Source organism: Anguilla rostrata, chromosome 10 (genome assembly GCF_018555375.3).
Source record: "Anguilla rostrata isolate EN2019 chromosome 10, ASM1855537v3, whole genome shotgun sequence".
NCBI lineage: Eukaryota > Metazoa > Chordata > Actinopteri > Anguilliformes > Anguillidae > Anguilla > Anguilla rostrata.
In genome coordinates this window covers 13,953,005-13,970,495 of record NC_057942.1, presented here as the reverse complement: position 1 = coordinate 13,970,495, position 17,491 = coordinate 13,953,005, and the positions used below count along the sequence as shown (strand labels likewise).

Below are 17,491 nucleotides of genomic sequence, written 5' to 3'. Positions count from 1 at the left end.
GGCATTTATAGCTGAAGGCCTCAATGGTACGACGCAACAATAAACACTTGTGAATCAGTCATTAAGCACAATCAGAAAATATAACTGCATCGGGGGCAGTCTGTGTATCCTAAGACCTGGCAATTCATTTTTGCCCATTGTAGGGGACATGGGTCTCTAGCCTAAATCTCAATATCCATATATTCTGCTATGCTGAAACTTACATTGACCATGATTCCCAGTTCCAAACAAATTCCATTGCCATTCAGCAAACTCCAGATATTTATTTTTGTTTTTCTGGAAAAAAAAAACTGATATCATGAAGGTGATGTCTGATGGTAGATTTTAAGACTTTGTATCTTGGGGACGCTTGCTCTGCATGTGTTCAAAACATATTTGCTTCTTCTTCCAGGCAGGTGGATCCCCATCCCAGTTCTTCCAAAAGTCTTAATTATTGACCTAACACTGGATATTTTTTCATTTTATTTTAACCATATTTTTTATATCTATTTGTTTATTTGTTTGGAACAGTCTTCTGAAGTTCAAAGCAATACCTTTGCTTATTTCATACAGCATTTTTTGTTCATTTTTGGCAGGTGTGAATAATTTTGCAGGACAGTATATATAATCTTCATAATGTTTGGGACAAAGACATATTTGGTTCTTGATTTGGCTTTGTTCCTCCACAATTTTCTATTTGATAATCAAACAATTCACATGTGTTTAAAGTGTAGATTCTTAGCTTTTATTAAAGGGCATTTTCATGCACTTTGGTTTCATTGTGTTGAAATAACATCACGTTTTATGCATAGACCCTCCATTTCAGGGTGCCATAATGTTTGGGACATTTTACTATAAGTTAAAGCAGTCATGCTTAGTGTTTTGTTGCACATCCTTTGCATGCAATGACTGCTTGACGTCAGTGACCCAAAGACGTCACCTGGTGCTGAGCATTTTCTGTGGTGATGCTCTGCCAGGCCTGTACTGCAGAGAGCATCATCTTCAGCTCCTGCTTGCTTCGGGGGCTAGTTGCCTTACGTTTTCTCTTCAGCATATGAAACATATTGGATACAGATCGGGTAAATTACTTGGATAATACTTGGATACTTGGCATAAAACTACACTTCAACTACAGGTAGCACTCAATGCAGCTAGGAAAATGCAACTCAGTGCAACTAACCAGTTTCCCTGACTACAGTAACAAGTACGATCAGCTGGTCTAAAAGGATGTGTTCATAAGTCACTTTTTTTTCTTTTCATTAAAATTTCTTATTGAAGACCGTTCTGAGCATGGAATTTTTTTACAGTCAACAACAGCAGGCACGTAAATTAACAGGTCGACCTTATCTCTAAAAAGGCCAAAAAACATAAAAAAGAAAAAGAAAGTTGGAAACTGAACCACCCTCAGAGGAAAAAAAGCAGGCCATTAAAAGGGGTTAGCGATTAACAGGCGATAGGGCCATTCATAGCCTTGATGTGAGGAGGCATATCGCTGTCCATTCGGGCTTATCTGCCTCCCTTCTGAGTGTGTCCTCTCTGCCACGTTCCTCAAGCGTGTCTTCAACAGGTGTGGTCCTGAACCCCCCCCCAAATCCCGCTGTGGGGCCCGGCCGTCTCCCCGTGGCTCCCCGCTGGTCTCCTTCTCTTCGGCCCTGACACGGGTGCTCCGCTCGCCTGATAAATCTCGCTCTGTCCCCCTCACACACATCCCTCCACCCCTCCGCCCCCCTCCCTCACCGCCCCATCCACCCGCGCTGCCTCCTCCAGCGGCCGGGCTTCCAGATGGATGTAACCTTGTTCCCGCACATTTCTGCTGCTTCTCCCACTTCCTCTCCGCGGCTCGACAGGCTCCCTCTGTCCCTCGCGGCGCTCCCGCCCCCCACCACCAATAGCAGGCGCGCGGGCTCCGCGCCACAGATGTGACAAACGGGGTCGGGAGCTGGCCCTAACCTTGGGCTCGCTGCGACTGTGACGTTCGTAGGCCTCGTGTCCAACAGATTCAGGTGCTATAGAAAAGGGGGAGCCAAAAAAAACACTTTAATCAGTGAACATCTGAAACAGAATCTTAAATTCTCCCCAAAAATGATGAGCGACAGGAAAAGCTCACACAGTTTCTACAGTTTTTGCTATGCAGCACTAGAAAACAGAAGAGAATATAGTAAGAGAAATGCACTTGCAAACAAATAAATGTTTTGCTAACAGTTTCTTCTGTATTTCTTTGATGCAACACTAGAATACAGAATAGAATACCCTGAGAGGAATGCAACTGCTAACAAATAAAAGTTCTGCGAATGAACAGAACACACAAGAGATGATGGCAGTTATGTATGGTGTTGATCTTCTGAAGCTTTCATAGTAGAAAGGAACAGAATGATAGCAAACAAAAAAAAAGTCAATTAGAAATAAAATAAAATGAAAATAATGTCAACAATTGTGTTTCACATTCAGAATCATATTTGAAAGAATTCCCAAGTGCCAATGGTGAAAAGAAATGAAGAAGTAAAACATTGGGAGAAGTGATCATTCATAGAATATACATACTGAACTGAACTGAATTGAATTGCATTTATTATTGTGACATGCACCTAGTGATGCCCATAAGAGCTAATAAGACATGAAAAAACATTCTGATGAATGCATTCTGATGTTATATATCACATGCAAACATTTGCACAATGTAGAATGGGAAAAAAAAAACCTTTGCAGTCCGTTTGCATTGTCATCATCCTTACACAAGCTTCAGCATCCAATTAAGAATGAATTCATTCTCAACAAAGATTTATTTTGCTTTACGTAGATGTCAAAATACTGTAGTAGCTGAAGTTTTTCTTCATCTTCCAACTTAAATAAATGTACTATTATATATTAACTTATCAAAAATTTTGATTCTCGAATTCTCATTGTATAACGTGCAATAAAACATAAAATGTGTCTCATTTTCTTTCTCTCCTTAATGACAGTGTGGGCACACTTTTCCTTTCTGATGTATATTATTGAATCGACCAGACTCAGAAGCAAGTATAGTAGAATGCAATGATCATACAATGTCGCACTATGATGATAAAACAAGGACATTTTAAGCTCTTCAAATTTCTGGTGCAGTTGCTTCACACAGTAAATACAAATTTCATGAGGCACTTAGATAATGCCATCTTATTTGTGGGAAAAATGAAAAGAAATATATATCACAGAATAGGAAGAAAAAACAAGCCCAGGTAGGGGACAACCTATAATATCTCCTATAATCAAGCCGGATTCCGTGGTGACTAAAGAATAAACCTTGTCCTTTCATTTGCATGTGTCAGTGCAATATATGTCCTGCCACTGGTTCATTATTACTGAAAGAGCAATCACCTGTTAAAGTATAATTCAACTGACAAACTCTCAACACAACTTGCTCCTGATTTATTCATTTTTACCCTTTTTGCATTTTCTCATTTTGGAATCCCTGCACATATTTACGGGTCTACCCATTGCTTAAATGTCCTCACTCAACTCAGGAATGCACAAGCTAGCACCCATCTTCTCAAAAGTGCGTGCCACCAGCCAGTGGCCCCCTCCATGATGCTAAATGAATTCCAATCTGCAGTAAGAGTGTGTCACAATGGCCAGCAGCTCTGCCCAGGAGACAGAAACAGGAAGAGCAAAATAGGTGCTGAACCCCCTCCTCAATGCACTTCTGTGGATGGACTCCCTTGTCTCACCACCTGGGGGGCCCTGCGGTGGGTATTTCAATCAAAGTGATGGTCCCGTGGTCTGTTATCTTCTTTTGATACTTCTGGTTTTAATCTGTTGCAGGGGATGGTGAACACACAGTACTGATAAGGGGAGTTTCATCGCTCCAGGGTTCACAAGATGGCATTGCACAGGAACAGCTGCTTAAATATACAATACCAGCAATCCTGTGCACCAGCAGCTCTGATGAGCATACCCAAGTGCACTGTAAGAAGCTTGCATTGGAAGGTATATAGCCAGTTAGCCCGTAGTCTGAAATGACTTGGAATTGTGCTAACGTGAGGGTACTATATGCTCCCTGGCCACTGTCTCTTGAACGTGATATGAAAACTTTTCGCATTTTTTTCCTCAGAGTGGAATTCTCAGGGAATGTTGCAACATCAAGGGTTCAAGGACCGAGGGCAGTATTTTCCTGTATTGTCAGGGTTCCTATCATACCCTCTTCAGGCCAGTTTTTGTTTATTACAATGTTAGTCTTTGTGCTATGCTAATTTAGTAAACATACTGAATTGTATCTTTTTTATTTAATAGCCCTTTAACTGGAAGCTCAACTAAGTGACTCAACTTTCACCTATAATTCCCTTGAAACAGCATCTGAAAGGATTTTCTGTATCCAATATATGTTGACATCTACACATTTGCTCTCCAACAAGTCACTGTATCAACATCTGCTAAGTGAATGTAATGCAATGCCTGTTCATGCACAATTTATATTACGCAATATATTTTATTTTGGACCAAGCATTGCTTGTAGCCATTTCACTCAGTTATACATTTGACCTAAAAACTGCAACAGGGAAGCTCAGGACTCCTGCACACTTATTAGTGTGCATGACACAGCATGTAAAGTATGGTTCTTTGCTCATATCTTCACTACTTCTTCCTAAAATTATATTTTTTTATATTTTTGTTATTGCCTGCAACTATACCTAGTTTTTGAGACATGTGAGACTTTGTATGCACATACAAAGTTTGACATAGCATGACATACTGTAGATTGCTTTGTGCTCTGCTTGTAGATATAGACTAACAAAAGCATATATTTCCATAGAATGCAGAATGCACAACATTCCAAGCAGAATATTTAACATTCTGCACAGGCTATTGTGAGAAAACAAGGGAGCAAGGTTAAGGTACATACGGTAATATACTGTACATGTCTGAACAAACACGTGCAAGACAACATAAACAAATCCCTCTACTGGTAGCCAAAGGAATTCATACAAGTACTATGTAAAAACTAAACTACTGCTCCTTCTCTCATTGACTTCTACTTCCAAAATACACAGAATAGTGCTATCACATGCAAACAATAATAGAATGGTAGCAACAGAAGAGGGCAGATGCTGGAAAATTTAAGTAAATTATAACCCAATTCCAGCAGAACCTGACCCGAACTACCACTAATCTATGTCCAACACAGACCACAAGACATCATAAAAAGAGGATTAGAGTGGCTACTCAAGGCTTAGAGTACCACACACCAGAAAACATCAATGATTGCGACATCACAACGCAGCAGTGACATCACAATGCTACTGGAATTGGTTCCAGATATTCTGCAGGCCGTACCCCGGTCCTAACTGTTTCTTTTATGAGCTGGAGCTGTGGATGGGAGAGATAGCTCAGAAAGGACCCGTGCCCTCAGCCTTGAGTGAGAATATGAGGGAAGGTCAGGGACAGAGGTGGGGGGGTTGCATTAGAACAACCTGTCAATGTGCAGCCTTGGGCGGGATAACTGATGTGCTCTGCACCCGTGGCCCGCCCCGCGTCAGGTTAACGGGCGTGATGTAATCAGCTGTCCCAATGACGGCAGTGAATGAGCCGACCACTAATAACCGAGAGGGGACATCGTCACTGGTGTTCAGAGACAACAGGGTCTCGCCCTCATGCTCTCTCTCGCGCTCTCTCTCTTTCTTTCTGGCAGGACATATTTTAATTTAACATGTTTGACATGAACACATTACATTAAACACAAGCTGCAATGATATTGTCATGAAATAATGAGTACAACCAAGTAATGATAATTATGAGAATATTCATTAATAAAAAAATGACTATTTTACATATTTATCATTATGGCTCACAGCTGTCCCTCACAACTGTACCTGCTGCAGGTAGCTACATATTGTGCGGTCAATTTTTGGCAGCACCTTTCCCTGGAAGGTTTGAATTTGGTGTGTTTCAGGCATTTTTGTGGAATTGCGTTGTGAACTTGGGGAAGAAATGTTCTCCAATTTCTGTGCAGCTCTCTCTCTCTTTGTTGCAGTATGAGCACGACTTCTCTTATTGCCAAGCTCTGCTTGCTGAATCTGAGCTTCAATGTTTTTCTCAACTTGCAGTTCATCACTGGGGTCAGATTGCCTGCCACCGTGTATTCTCAATTTAAGACCAAGTAACACACAGATTTGCTCAGTTTTTTTGCTTCAGTTTCCCATTATAGTTTGGTTGATTTAATTGGAATGGGGCTCGTGACACTGTATGTCGTTAGCAGGGTTAGTGAACTGAGCCTCAGGACCAGGTGGTTAAGGGGGATCTTTTCAGGGCTCAACTATACAACTATAGCCAACTATACATCTTGTATACTCAATAGTAGGCAAGTAAGCTGTTTGGGACAGGGCCTAGGCTCCCTTTAGATTCTGGTGGGTTAATGGCAGGTCTGCTGTATGGCTGCACCATCTGACCTGACATGGAATAAAAGTATACTCCCTTAGGGCTACAATGTGGAAATTATGGAAAGCACAATTGACTTATTACGTGGCGGACTTGCATGCATATATCAATTCGGAATCAAAGACATGTAAGCTCCAGGGCTCATAAAAGAGATGTCATTCACAATGCGACTACCCTGGTTAAATAAAGGTTAAAAAGTAGATGTTGTAGATGTTTCTGTGAAGCACACTGAATAGAAGTACATGCCTTAACTTTGAGCTTTTTTTGAAACGAGCTTCCACACTATGGCATCTTCCTGTGCTACACTGGTGTTCTGATGAATTGAGTGTAAGTATCAGGAAATCTCAATGCAAATCTCTTCCAAGTGAAATACCACCCCAAATCAATCTGCGCGGTTGCCATAAATATCCACGTTCCCCGCAGCCAGGAGAAAGAGGAAGGAAAGCCTCCTTGAAACAGGAAGATGACAGCAGCGCAGAAAAGGGGTTCCGTTTGTGTGCACAAGCTGCTCTCAGCACAGCGAGCAGAGGAAAGTCACACTTCCTGTTTTCCTTTCTCAAGTCACTTTCAGTACCGGTGACAACGGTACTCGCAAGTGATGGTGGACAATGTCACAAGGAACAGATGCTCTACTTCCTCATCTTCCGAAGGCAACTCATTTTTACGGTCATATTTATGCCACATTTATATGAAAAACACCATCAGAATAGCTTGTATGTCAACAAATGCATGGAACAGACATACCCGGATAACTATTCCCCACCAGTCTGGGCATCTATGTATACATTAATGTGCAATGAACAACATGTTTTCTGTATAGTAGTTCTGTCAGTCCAGGTTCTGGAAACTTCTCAGAACCTATGTGAAAGCTAGGCCTCCTGTAGTAGTAGGCAGGGATTCCCCTTCTAGCTGGTTTGGTGCCATATTGTTTGAGTGTCGGAAGTGAGGGTCCTCTTCGACCAGTGCGGAGGAGAGCCGCTGGCTAAAAACAGCCTCCCGCTCAGCTCGGTCCACAGGAAGAGGACCGAGCATCAGCGGACGCAGCTGTCATGAATTTTAGCGAACGCTAGCGCGGCGTCTTTATTTATTGAGTGGACTTTGTTTCTCTTCATATAAAGTGCTGGGGGCTTTATGAAGTGCTGCTATCTCTGGAAAAATATTATGAGATGTTGACACCGATAGCACCTCCCCCCCTCTGACGATCACAATTTGTCACAAGGATGCTCGTTGCCCAAAATAAATGCACGGCACTCGATTGAAGTTTCACTCAGGAACTGTTTGTTTTTCTGTGAATGATAGGGCTTCTCGAGTGGGGCAAACGGGCCATGAGGTGGGCTGGGGGGACTTGGGGTCAGGGGCACTTAGATTAGCTCATATGGGCTCACCAGGAATCTGCTGACTTGCGTGAAATGCTAGCGTATGTGTGTGCCTGTGTGTTCATGTGCGTGTGCGCAAACCCTGCATGCAAAGATCTTAAATCTACTCCTCTAGATAAACTCAGATATAAGGAACAGAAAACAAGGTTAAGTAATTTTACATATAATATTTCTGGCCAATTTGGGATAAGGGAGGGGGGGGGGGGGCAACCTAAAATATTTGTAATCTTAGAAAATATTATCTTTCATAGAAATGCTGACTTTCAACGTCAGTTGAAATAAAAAACACCAAACAGCCGTCCCACAGTTGCATAAGGTTCACATTTATTTAGTTTCAAGTCCTAACACATACTACACATGCTTTTGAACACTTAATGGTCACATTTTTCAGAGGTAGTAGAAGTAAAAGGGCAGGAGAAAGCTGTTAACAAAGCAATGATGGTAATAATTAATGCACCTGAAGTACAAAGAGCAAGAATACATTTCCCACATAACACAATATGAACCCAGTTAAAATGAGTCCATGACAATCTTTTTTTTATTTTTCTGGCAGTTGACACTACAGTTCCCCTGTTCAGTTATTGTGTTACATTCAAAGTAAGCCACTACTTTGCTTGATCCCCTTTTCAGTGCCTTTTCTGCCATCTAGTGGTAAGACAAAGGCACTGTTGTTACTTTGGGGGAGCCACTCGCTCATTCAGGCTATGTAGGATTTTGAGGGAAACAATTTTTGGCTTACATCAATGCAGAGGTATGTTGTACTAAGAGGTATTTCAGTTCTTCTGCTTCTTCTTTACATGTTTGCTTCCCACTCAAAATTCTAAACTGTGTTTCCAATTAACAAAGGCCTTGGTTGGCAAAAGCCTCATCTCCCTCACTCCATTAAGGAGGACCTGCTTTTATATTCTCTACTTATTCCCTAGCCTGTGCACTCATTTGTGCAGTTTAATTGACTTCACCTTTGATAGTCTTTCAACAGCCAATCAGTGTACCCGTAACAGTTTAGGAAAAAAAGAAAGCTGATTGGCTGAAAAGTGTCACAGCTGTGGGGATCAGCATTGAAACAGAAAACAGCAAGGAAAAAGGGAGGAAAAACATTAAGCTGTCAAGAATTACATTCATAGTGAGAATAACAAGCAACATTAGCCATATTAACACTGAATAGCTCCACACTTAAAAACCAGAGCCTTATTTTCAAACTGTTGATGACAATGGTTATTATAATTGTCATAGAAATGTATCTTACATTCTGTGTCTCACAGTTAGATAATGAAAGCATTAATGACACAATTAATTGGATAGTACAATATGAGATCTCATCATCTGGTGGAACAGCAAAGGTGCCATGAATATACAACAATATGTGTGAGTGTTTTTTATTACAGTGAAAATAGATTAGATGTGCCCTGCTGGTTTACCTCTGCTCTCTTACATTCTCCAAAAAAGAACCTGTGCATAGAAATCAAATCAACACAACAGAAGGAATGGGTAAAAAAATCACACAGTGAACAAGGCCCAATAGCACAAAAAGGTGTGACAGGACTAAAGGTATGAACAATTGCACTGGAAGGATCTGTGTTTAACAGACCACTTGTTTTTGAACAGGAGAAAGGTGACAGGATCAATACAAACTGTAGAAGCCATCATGCTCAGTAGCTCCTCCCAGAGGCAAACAACAGTCAGTATATTCTGCAGTTTAGCCAAAGGTGAAGTAGGATTGCATTTGAGGCAACAATGGAAAAAAAAAAACAAGACAAAAATAACTGTTCAAGATTAGTAAACTGAGTAAAAATGACAAAGCAATGTAAAAAAACAGAGAAGAAGAGTGTTTGACACAAGCAATGAGATATTGGTGGAGAGAAACCAATAAATAAGATTAACATTCGTTCTGGGGCAGTAAGCAGCACTTCCCCAAACCACATAAGAGGTAGTTTCAGTGTAGAAATTGCAACCGATAAAAAAGTATCAACTGTGAAGACACATTCCACAATTCAGGAAAGACAAATAAAAACAAATGTAAAAATCACTCTAAAATGAAGAGAGAGAGAGAGAGAGAACTGGCAGATAGACATATCAGCCTTTTTGGTTATCGTACTTTAGCAGTTTTCAGTAGTACTTTATCTCAGCTGTTGAGACGGACAAAGACCTCAGAGCACTGCCTGCTACTGAAGCTCTTTCAGAAAAACCAGTGCAATGACACGATGCAGGAATCCCACCCCTAACCCGGGGTCACCAACGCCACTGGGCGGAGCTTTCTCGGAGATCACATTTAAAATACTAATCCCTGAGCTTTGACCAGCGGAAAGCTCTACGCAGAAGGCTTGTCACCATCGCACATACACTTTGACCTTTATTTACATTAGACGGTCGACAGTCGCCAACGAGTCACATTTAGTTCCAGGCCAGGACCCCGTGGCTGTACTGTCGAAGGAAAGCGATTACATCATCAAACATTGAACAGTTTTCGAAATATACCAAAAATTACAACCCTTCACTTTAAAGAATGGTTTGAGATTTTTTTTAAAAATACGGAAAGACAAAATCGTTCACAATAACTATCAATATAAGAATAGACATTAAAAAAAAAATCTGAAGAGGGTAAAATTAATGCAATATGGTTCTGCCACTTCGCTAGGGTAGTGAGCAAAAATGAACGGAGAGCTAAAAGGCTTTGCATTCTGGGTAAGGGCAGTGGATGCTGCAGCAGGCTGGCACGCTAGACACTGGCCCCGCAGAAACGGCTTCATGCAGTTCGGCATGAGTCACCCGAATGCACGGCATAGCAGAGCCACAACTTTGGTATGGTTGCTTGCTAATCATTGTCTGGTGCAAATTGTAAACATTTTTTCAAAAATATATTTCGCATTTTTGGAATGTCTTCGACGGGGAAAGCGGCGACAGACGGACGGACGCGCTCGCAAAAGCCTTCGTCGGCGCCGTTTCTCGGCTGGCGGCTGACCCCGCCCCCTCGTTCCCGCCTACCAGCCCGGCGGAACTCGAGAGCGGACCGTCGGACCTTGCGCTCCGCCACCAGCGCGACCCGAGGAGAAACCCGAACGCCGCGAAACCGGGTGCGAGTCGCGGCGAGGACAGGCGAGCGCCTCCGACAGCAAGTCTCCCCGCTCCGAAATGTGAACCAAGCTTTTCTACTTTTTATTTTATTTTTTTACTTACTTTTTTTAACCTGATGAAACTTTTGAAATTGATATTGAAAAATTGTCATTAAAAAAAAAAATCCCTTCAAACCGCAGCCTACCCCTCCCACACAAAAAAAACAAACAAAAAAACACCTCCTATAAAATAACCTACAATGTGCTAAAATCTACGACTAATAAATCTACGTGTACATCAGCTTAGTGATATCTGAGTAACTTCCAAATGCAAGACAAAAAAAAAACAAAAAAAAACACTCACTTTACCCTGTTTAAACACAAGTCGATAAGGACTTGAGAGAAGAGACCAAAGAGAGCCCTAGGGGCTGGTGTGAGGGGCGGACACAGCCACGCCGGAGTGTCCGAAACAGGGTTTCTCTCGCGCTGCACCGGGCCGAGCTCCCGTCGCCTGGCCCTACCCTGACTCCAAAGCCGCCCCTCCCCACACGACAGGCCCGCATCGTCCAACAAGAGATTAAGAATTGTTGCGAGGCTTCAGAAAAGGTCAGACGCTTCGTCCTGAAATTCAAACAATCTGAAAACCGTTCAGGTCCGAGCAAATGAAAGAGTAAAATACTAAACGCGCGAAAGAAATCGACGTCGTGAGCAAAACCCCGAAACCATTTTCGCACGGCTTAAACAGTGCGCGTATCTGTCTCGCGCTTCCTCGGCCGGTCCAGCCGCCGTCGGCCGCCCGGAGCAGCGCCCGACAAGAATGAAGGTCCAAGCCGCGTGACCGAGCTCACGCGACCACGCCCTCCCCTCCACGCGGCCTCCGCTTCGCTCTCGTCCGAAAACCGCCACACCGCCACATTCCGCCTCAACCCGAAGCATCCCGGACCGCCTCCGAACCCGAATGACCACCCTCAGGGGAAACGTGGCTCCAGCGGGTCAGTGTTCACTGTTCACTGATCTCAGGTCAGCGATGCGCAGCCGCGCTGACTGGAGCCCCACAGCGTCCGCACAGCAGCTCAGAACCCGAGGCCAGCATGACAAGGCACTGTTCAAATCCCATCGCGGCAAAGAGCAGGGCGGTCGACGCCCGGCAGGCAGGCCATAGGGGGCCCCCTCTGCATGCGAGCGCAACGGTTTTTTTTTAAATCATTCTCAAACGTTCTCTTTAAAAATCTTTTTGTCGTCAATCGACACACATCATCAGCTCAGCGCCGTCACTCCCCACACAGGAGCCGACTGAAAACACTTTTGCATAACGCTTCTAAACTTTGGTCAAAAACAAACAAAAAAGAAATATTCTCGAAAAATAAAAGCAAAAATATGTTCCCGTTCCCGTTCCCCTCCCTTGTCCCCAGTCTAGGATTGTATAAAATACCCGTATTCTTTTTTTTTTTTTGTCCCCTCAATGTGAACACCTGCGAACTCAGACAAACAGTGTAAATGAGGTAGAATTGTGCGGTCAGTGGAGGAACTGGGACGTTGGGTAGCATGGCTTCATTAGCTGCACACGCTCAACGGCTCCCCTGCATCTCTATATAAATGTTTAAGCATATTTAAAATATAATCAAACATCTTATTCAAAACACTGAATAAATTATTGGTGGAGCTAATGGGCTTTCAGTTAGACACCGGAAGCTTCCATCGTGCCACCTCTCTTAAGACGCGCTTTAAACTAAAGGTTTAAGCAGTTTGTTCATGCCGGTTATATGCCCCACTGCCATTTTGGCTCAAGCTTCAACTGCTTGTAAGCAGTGATCCTGGATTTTAAATGTTTTCCTGTGAATCTGCGTAAGCAGCACATCACCAAGACATACGAGGAGGCAGCCATACTTCTGAACTGCATCTTGTTCTAGCAAAGCTTGGAAAACTGCCATGAGTTACACTATGTATGGAGACTAAAGCATACACACACATACTCAGAAACACAGATATCCAGGCAGTATTTGAGAGCAGTGACAATCCTTCTAAAGTGTATGTTTTCCTAACGTAAAATAATACCAAAAAAATATATCTGTACATAACCTTGTCATAGCACTAGTTATATACGAACATACAAATATGAAAAAAAAAACAGTGGGGAAACTCAAAAATATTTTGGTAGCTGTAGCAATCTTTGGTAACAACTAACAAACAACACTGATTCAGAACCTCAAAGTAGTAAGACTAATATTCCAGAGCTGATTCTGAGCAAAAGAATATTGATAAAGATATCATTTTAGACTGGGGATCATTTCTATTTTTAAAAAAAAAAAGTGAAAAGGGTACCTGAAATATCAATAACACATTCCTGAGGTAGTCTTTCAATAAAACACAATTCATTTCTTATATATCTGCCCCTACTCAGAAAGAAATAAAATATATCTATAAAAACTAGTCCTAAAAATGGCAACACCGTAACATTTCACAATTGGTTACACACTTTGTAAACTGCAAAGACCGATGCATTTTTTTGTGCATTTTGTTTAGTACAGAAGTACGTGCACTGTATAGCTCGTCATACATTCAGCTCTGTCGTGTAATAAATATATAAAGAAACAATAGTAAAAAATAGCTGCTTGTCACATTCACAAAAAGGGGGTGCAGTCCCTCTCCGGCCCCTCTCTGGGTAGATGGTGGGTTTCAGTCGGGGGGGGGTGTGAATCAGTTCCCTGGGGCGGTACCCGTGGTTACGCATGGGGAGCTCCCGGCCCTGAAGCTGTTGAGGCTGGACTTGCAGGAGTGCAGGACTGCTTTGAACAGTAGGGGGAGCTGTTCCAACGGAACGTTCACCAGCTTCCCTGAAACGCAGGAATTTTGCAGTGTTTGCGAGTGGCGGAAACAAACATATTGCCCCACTCTCTTCCCCCAGCATCTTACATCTGATTTCCAACTGAAAACCAGAAGCAGAACTGGAGCCAATGACAATCCGCATGCCAGCAACATGGACGGACCAGGCATTATAATTCCATTACAAGGATGTGGGACATTACGATATTGGTATCCCTCATTAGACAGGGACCACTTCAGCCCTAAGCCCTTCCATAAGGGAGCAGCTGACAGTGGATCACTGGTCACATGACCCAGGCCGAAAGCCCACGCCCCAGCGCACTCACCTGCAATGCAGCGGATTTCCGGCAGACACATCATGATTTCGGGGAAGCGTTTGGCCTGGTGGGGGTACTTGAACTCGGTGTAGTCCTGGCACACGTACCAGTAGCGCTTGTTCAGCTGCTCTAGCTGGGACACGTTGGTCAGCCCCCTGATATCTGTATGGAGAGGATATTCATGGCCTTGCTCGTTTGATATATTTATACACACTCCCTGACATCTTCCTTTCTTCAAACAACTTGTACACTTTCAAAAAACACTGACATTTACCTTACAGTTCATTGGGAAATACGAAAGAGCACACCTACTACCAAATTGGACTGTTTGACACGTGTAAGATTCACAGCCTATAGGTACCAATGGGGGCGAGTTGGATGAGCTTGCTGTTGCGCAATGCTAAGGTTTTTTTTGATGAATGCTGCGGGGTAGAGTAGAGGCAACGCTTGGTCTGCTCACCTTGGTTAAGGAAGTTGATGGCTTTCATGCAGGCATACTCCTCGTTGCTGACCTTCAGTTGGTGGAACTTGCGGAACAGGTATATCAATCTCTCCATCACCTCCATGCCATCCTCACTGAACCTGCAAGAGAACGTACACACACGCGCACGCACGCGGATGCACACACACACACACGCACACCGACGCACGCACACAGACACACAAAAACAAGAAAATGGTAAGGATCCATGCTACATAATCACCATCCCTAATGTTTTCACAGTACAAAATGTGGTAAAACTGGAGCAATTGCACAAGAAGTTGAATGAGTTGAGAGCTTCTCTGCTCTCTGTTTGTCGGCAGGAGAGCTTTCTGTTCTCTGGCCTCTTTGAACATCTTTCTGTAGAGAGGTCAGGGCTGGTGCCAAGGCCTCTTCAGGTGTGCGGTCCGGCTGGTTGTTACAGTGCCCGCCCCCCCCCTGCCCCCCATAACCCCCACCCACCACCGCCGGCCCCCTCCCTTTCTGCCCTCTGCTCCCGCCCCCCGCCTCTCAAAAGAAGGGGGCTCTGACTCCGCCAACATCTTGTGCGCTGAGCGGGCTTGCGTTTCCTGACCGAAGACTCGTCAGGTGGTATCGCTCTCACCACCCCCTCGCCCCCACAACCCCCCCCCCAAACCTCCCGGATACGCCTCCACGGATACACCGAGGGGCCCCGGGGTCCGCTCGGGAAGGGGGGGCCCAGACGAGCAACGCCTCCCCCGCCGCGCCGCGTCACAATCGCGCGGCCTCACCCCGGCCCGACGCGAGCAGCCCAGCTGGGCCGCAAGGTCACATTCCGCGCGCCGCTTTTAAACGCACACTCTCCTGAAGGTCACCGCCGCGGGGAAAAGATAGCGCCGGAAAAGGATAAAGACTCGGGCGAGTCAAAAAAATGAAGAGCGGCGAGCGGGCAGACGGCTGAGCGATCGGATAAGGAGAGGCGACGCGCTGAGAAACCGGCTAAAGGGAGGGAGGGAAAGGGCCAATGAGAGGCGAGCGTGTAAGTAATCTGCGGTGAGCGATGAGGAGGATGGGGGGGGGGGGGGGGCTGGGATTGCCGCTCCAGTCTAAACACCGACTTCAGGGAGCGGGTTTAAATGGGGTCAAGCGGTAAGCCCTCGCTCGTAAATCTCAATACGAGTCCTGCCCCCCGCCCCTCCTCTGACGAATCTTCCGAATTCTGACATATTTCTTAAACGGCGTAACGGCCGCTCAGCCCCCCCGGAGGAGGAGGGGAAACGGTGAAGAAGGGCCGCCGCGCAGACCCCGCCTAATTTACACGGCGGAGAGCGCACCGAAGACGCGCCCGCCCGCCGGACAGGCCCGTATTTCACATTTTCCCAGACGGCGCTATCGGCCCTCCGTTTGGATCCCTCCCTCCTTAAAGCGCGACGCCTCTGGCATCCTTCCAAAATCAATAAACGTCGGAGAGCTGATTAAAAAAAAAAATCACGAAGAAAACTGAAATAATGTCAAGTAATGAAGCGGAACTATCCCTGAGGCCGTTACAAAGGCACTCCAGTCTTTTCAGACGGCCGAGCTTCGCGGTAACGAGCGCGATTCATTCCTGAAGAGAGGCATACGCTTCCAAAACAATTATCTGCAAACTGACAGCAATAAATAGGCATCTTATCTCTCTCTCAGACCTCAGCCGTCCGCCTCCCCCTCCCCACCGCAAACCCTAATAAATGCTCAAATGCTCGTTAGCCAGCGGCTCTGTAACCCAGACAAGCCTCCCACTACTAAACTCCGGCTGACTGCGAGGAGGGCGATGACCCCCCCAACCAATCCTGTTTATCTGATGTGACCCCACCCCCCCCCCCATACAAAATCCCCAAACCTAACCCCCCCCACTCCCACCCTCCATTGACTGCGGTTCAAAGTGGATTCAGGCTAACGCTCTGATACTCATTAACCAGGCCTACAGATGCCAGAGCTCAGCGGTCCGGTAAGACCGCCGTTAAAGCAGAGCAGCTTAAACCTCTCGGTCCTCAGGCTGAATCGTACAGCTGGACCGTGCATCTCAGAGCTGTGCTGAGAGAGGAGGCGGTCTGCCGAGACCAGAGAGTGAGGCTTCGTGAGCCACTCTGTAAAGCGCCTTTGTGACGGTTTCCTGTAAAAAAGCACTATACAAATAAATAAATAATTAAATGAAACTGAATCAATTTTATTTGATTTGTCAACCACAAGAGGGTCAGGGCTCCATCATTGGACTCAAGGAGCACAGTCCTTTTGATACAGCCAGACTTTTTGGCTAGTTCGTTTGAACCGGCGCTCAAAACTAGACGCCGCCACCGCGCCGCGTGCTCGGCCCCGCCCCGCCTCCCCCCGAAAACCCGGCTCACCCCTGCAGCTCCTCGTCGGAGGGCGTGTACTTGGAGGTGACGTCGGCCAGGTCCCCGAAGATCTGCGTGCTGTAGATGGTGAGGCAGGACAGCAGGATGAGCTCCTGCCAGGTGGAGCTCAGCAGGCAGGTGTAGTCCTCGATGGAGAGCTCGCAGAAGAACGGCAGCTTCTTGATCCAGGAGATCTGGCGGAAGAGCAGCTCGTCCGCCAGGCGGCAGAGCAGCGCGAACAGCTCCACCTGCGTCACCTTGTACCTGTGCGGGGGGAGGAGGGGGAGGAGGGAGGGGGAGGGAGGGGGGGTGAGCGACGGGGGGGAAGGCGCAAACGCATACGCGCGTCACCACAGAAACCGCTTTTATTTCCCCTTTATTTAACCAGGAATTCCCTCTGAGAATCACTTTTACAAGGGAAACCTGGCAATGAGGGTGGCACAATGAATGAATGCTAACGTTACATGCTAACAGACCCCACTGAAACACAACAAAATAAAATAAAATAAAAACCAATTAAATACCAAAAGCACACCTAGGATATACCAGAAGAAAACTAATTTCTACAAACATGATAATACTTCTCCAGCATAAAATTATAAATGAGAGAATGAACCTGCAAGACACGGGCAGCCTATTTCAGCAGTAATGAAACTGAGCCTTTAAACGGCCTTTAACCAGACGGCGACGCATTAAAACCTGCTGGCTTTTACGCCAACCT

General features: G+C 45.1%; 1 protein-coding gene across 3 annotated transcripts in view; it reads right to left on the bottom strand.

Moving 5' to 3' along the window:
* Window positions 1-8,065: 8,065 nt before the first annotated feature.
* The window catches only part of nr6a1a (nuclear receptor subfamily 6, group A, member 1a), a 124,303-nt gene continuing 114,877 nt past the window's right edge, over window positions 8,066-17,491 (bottom strand). For 2 of the 3 annotated variants that reach the window (XM_064354303.1, XM_064354305.1), the window contains 4 exons: window positions 16,780-17,034; window positions 14,414-14,535; window positions 13,963-14,115; window positions 8,066-13,647 (listed from right to left, as the gene is read on the bottom strand). In XM_064354303.1, coding sequence (XP_064210373.1) covers window positions 13,511-13,647; window positions 13,963-14,115; window positions 14,414-14,535; window positions 16,780-17,034 — 667 coding nt within the window. In that variant the 3' untranslated portion in view covers window positions 8,066-13,510. The remainder of the gene's footprint in view (window positions 13,648-13,962; window positions 14,116-14,413; window positions 14,536-16,779; window positions 17,035-17,491) is intronic. The other variant, XM_064354304.1, reaches the window with a different exon arrangement.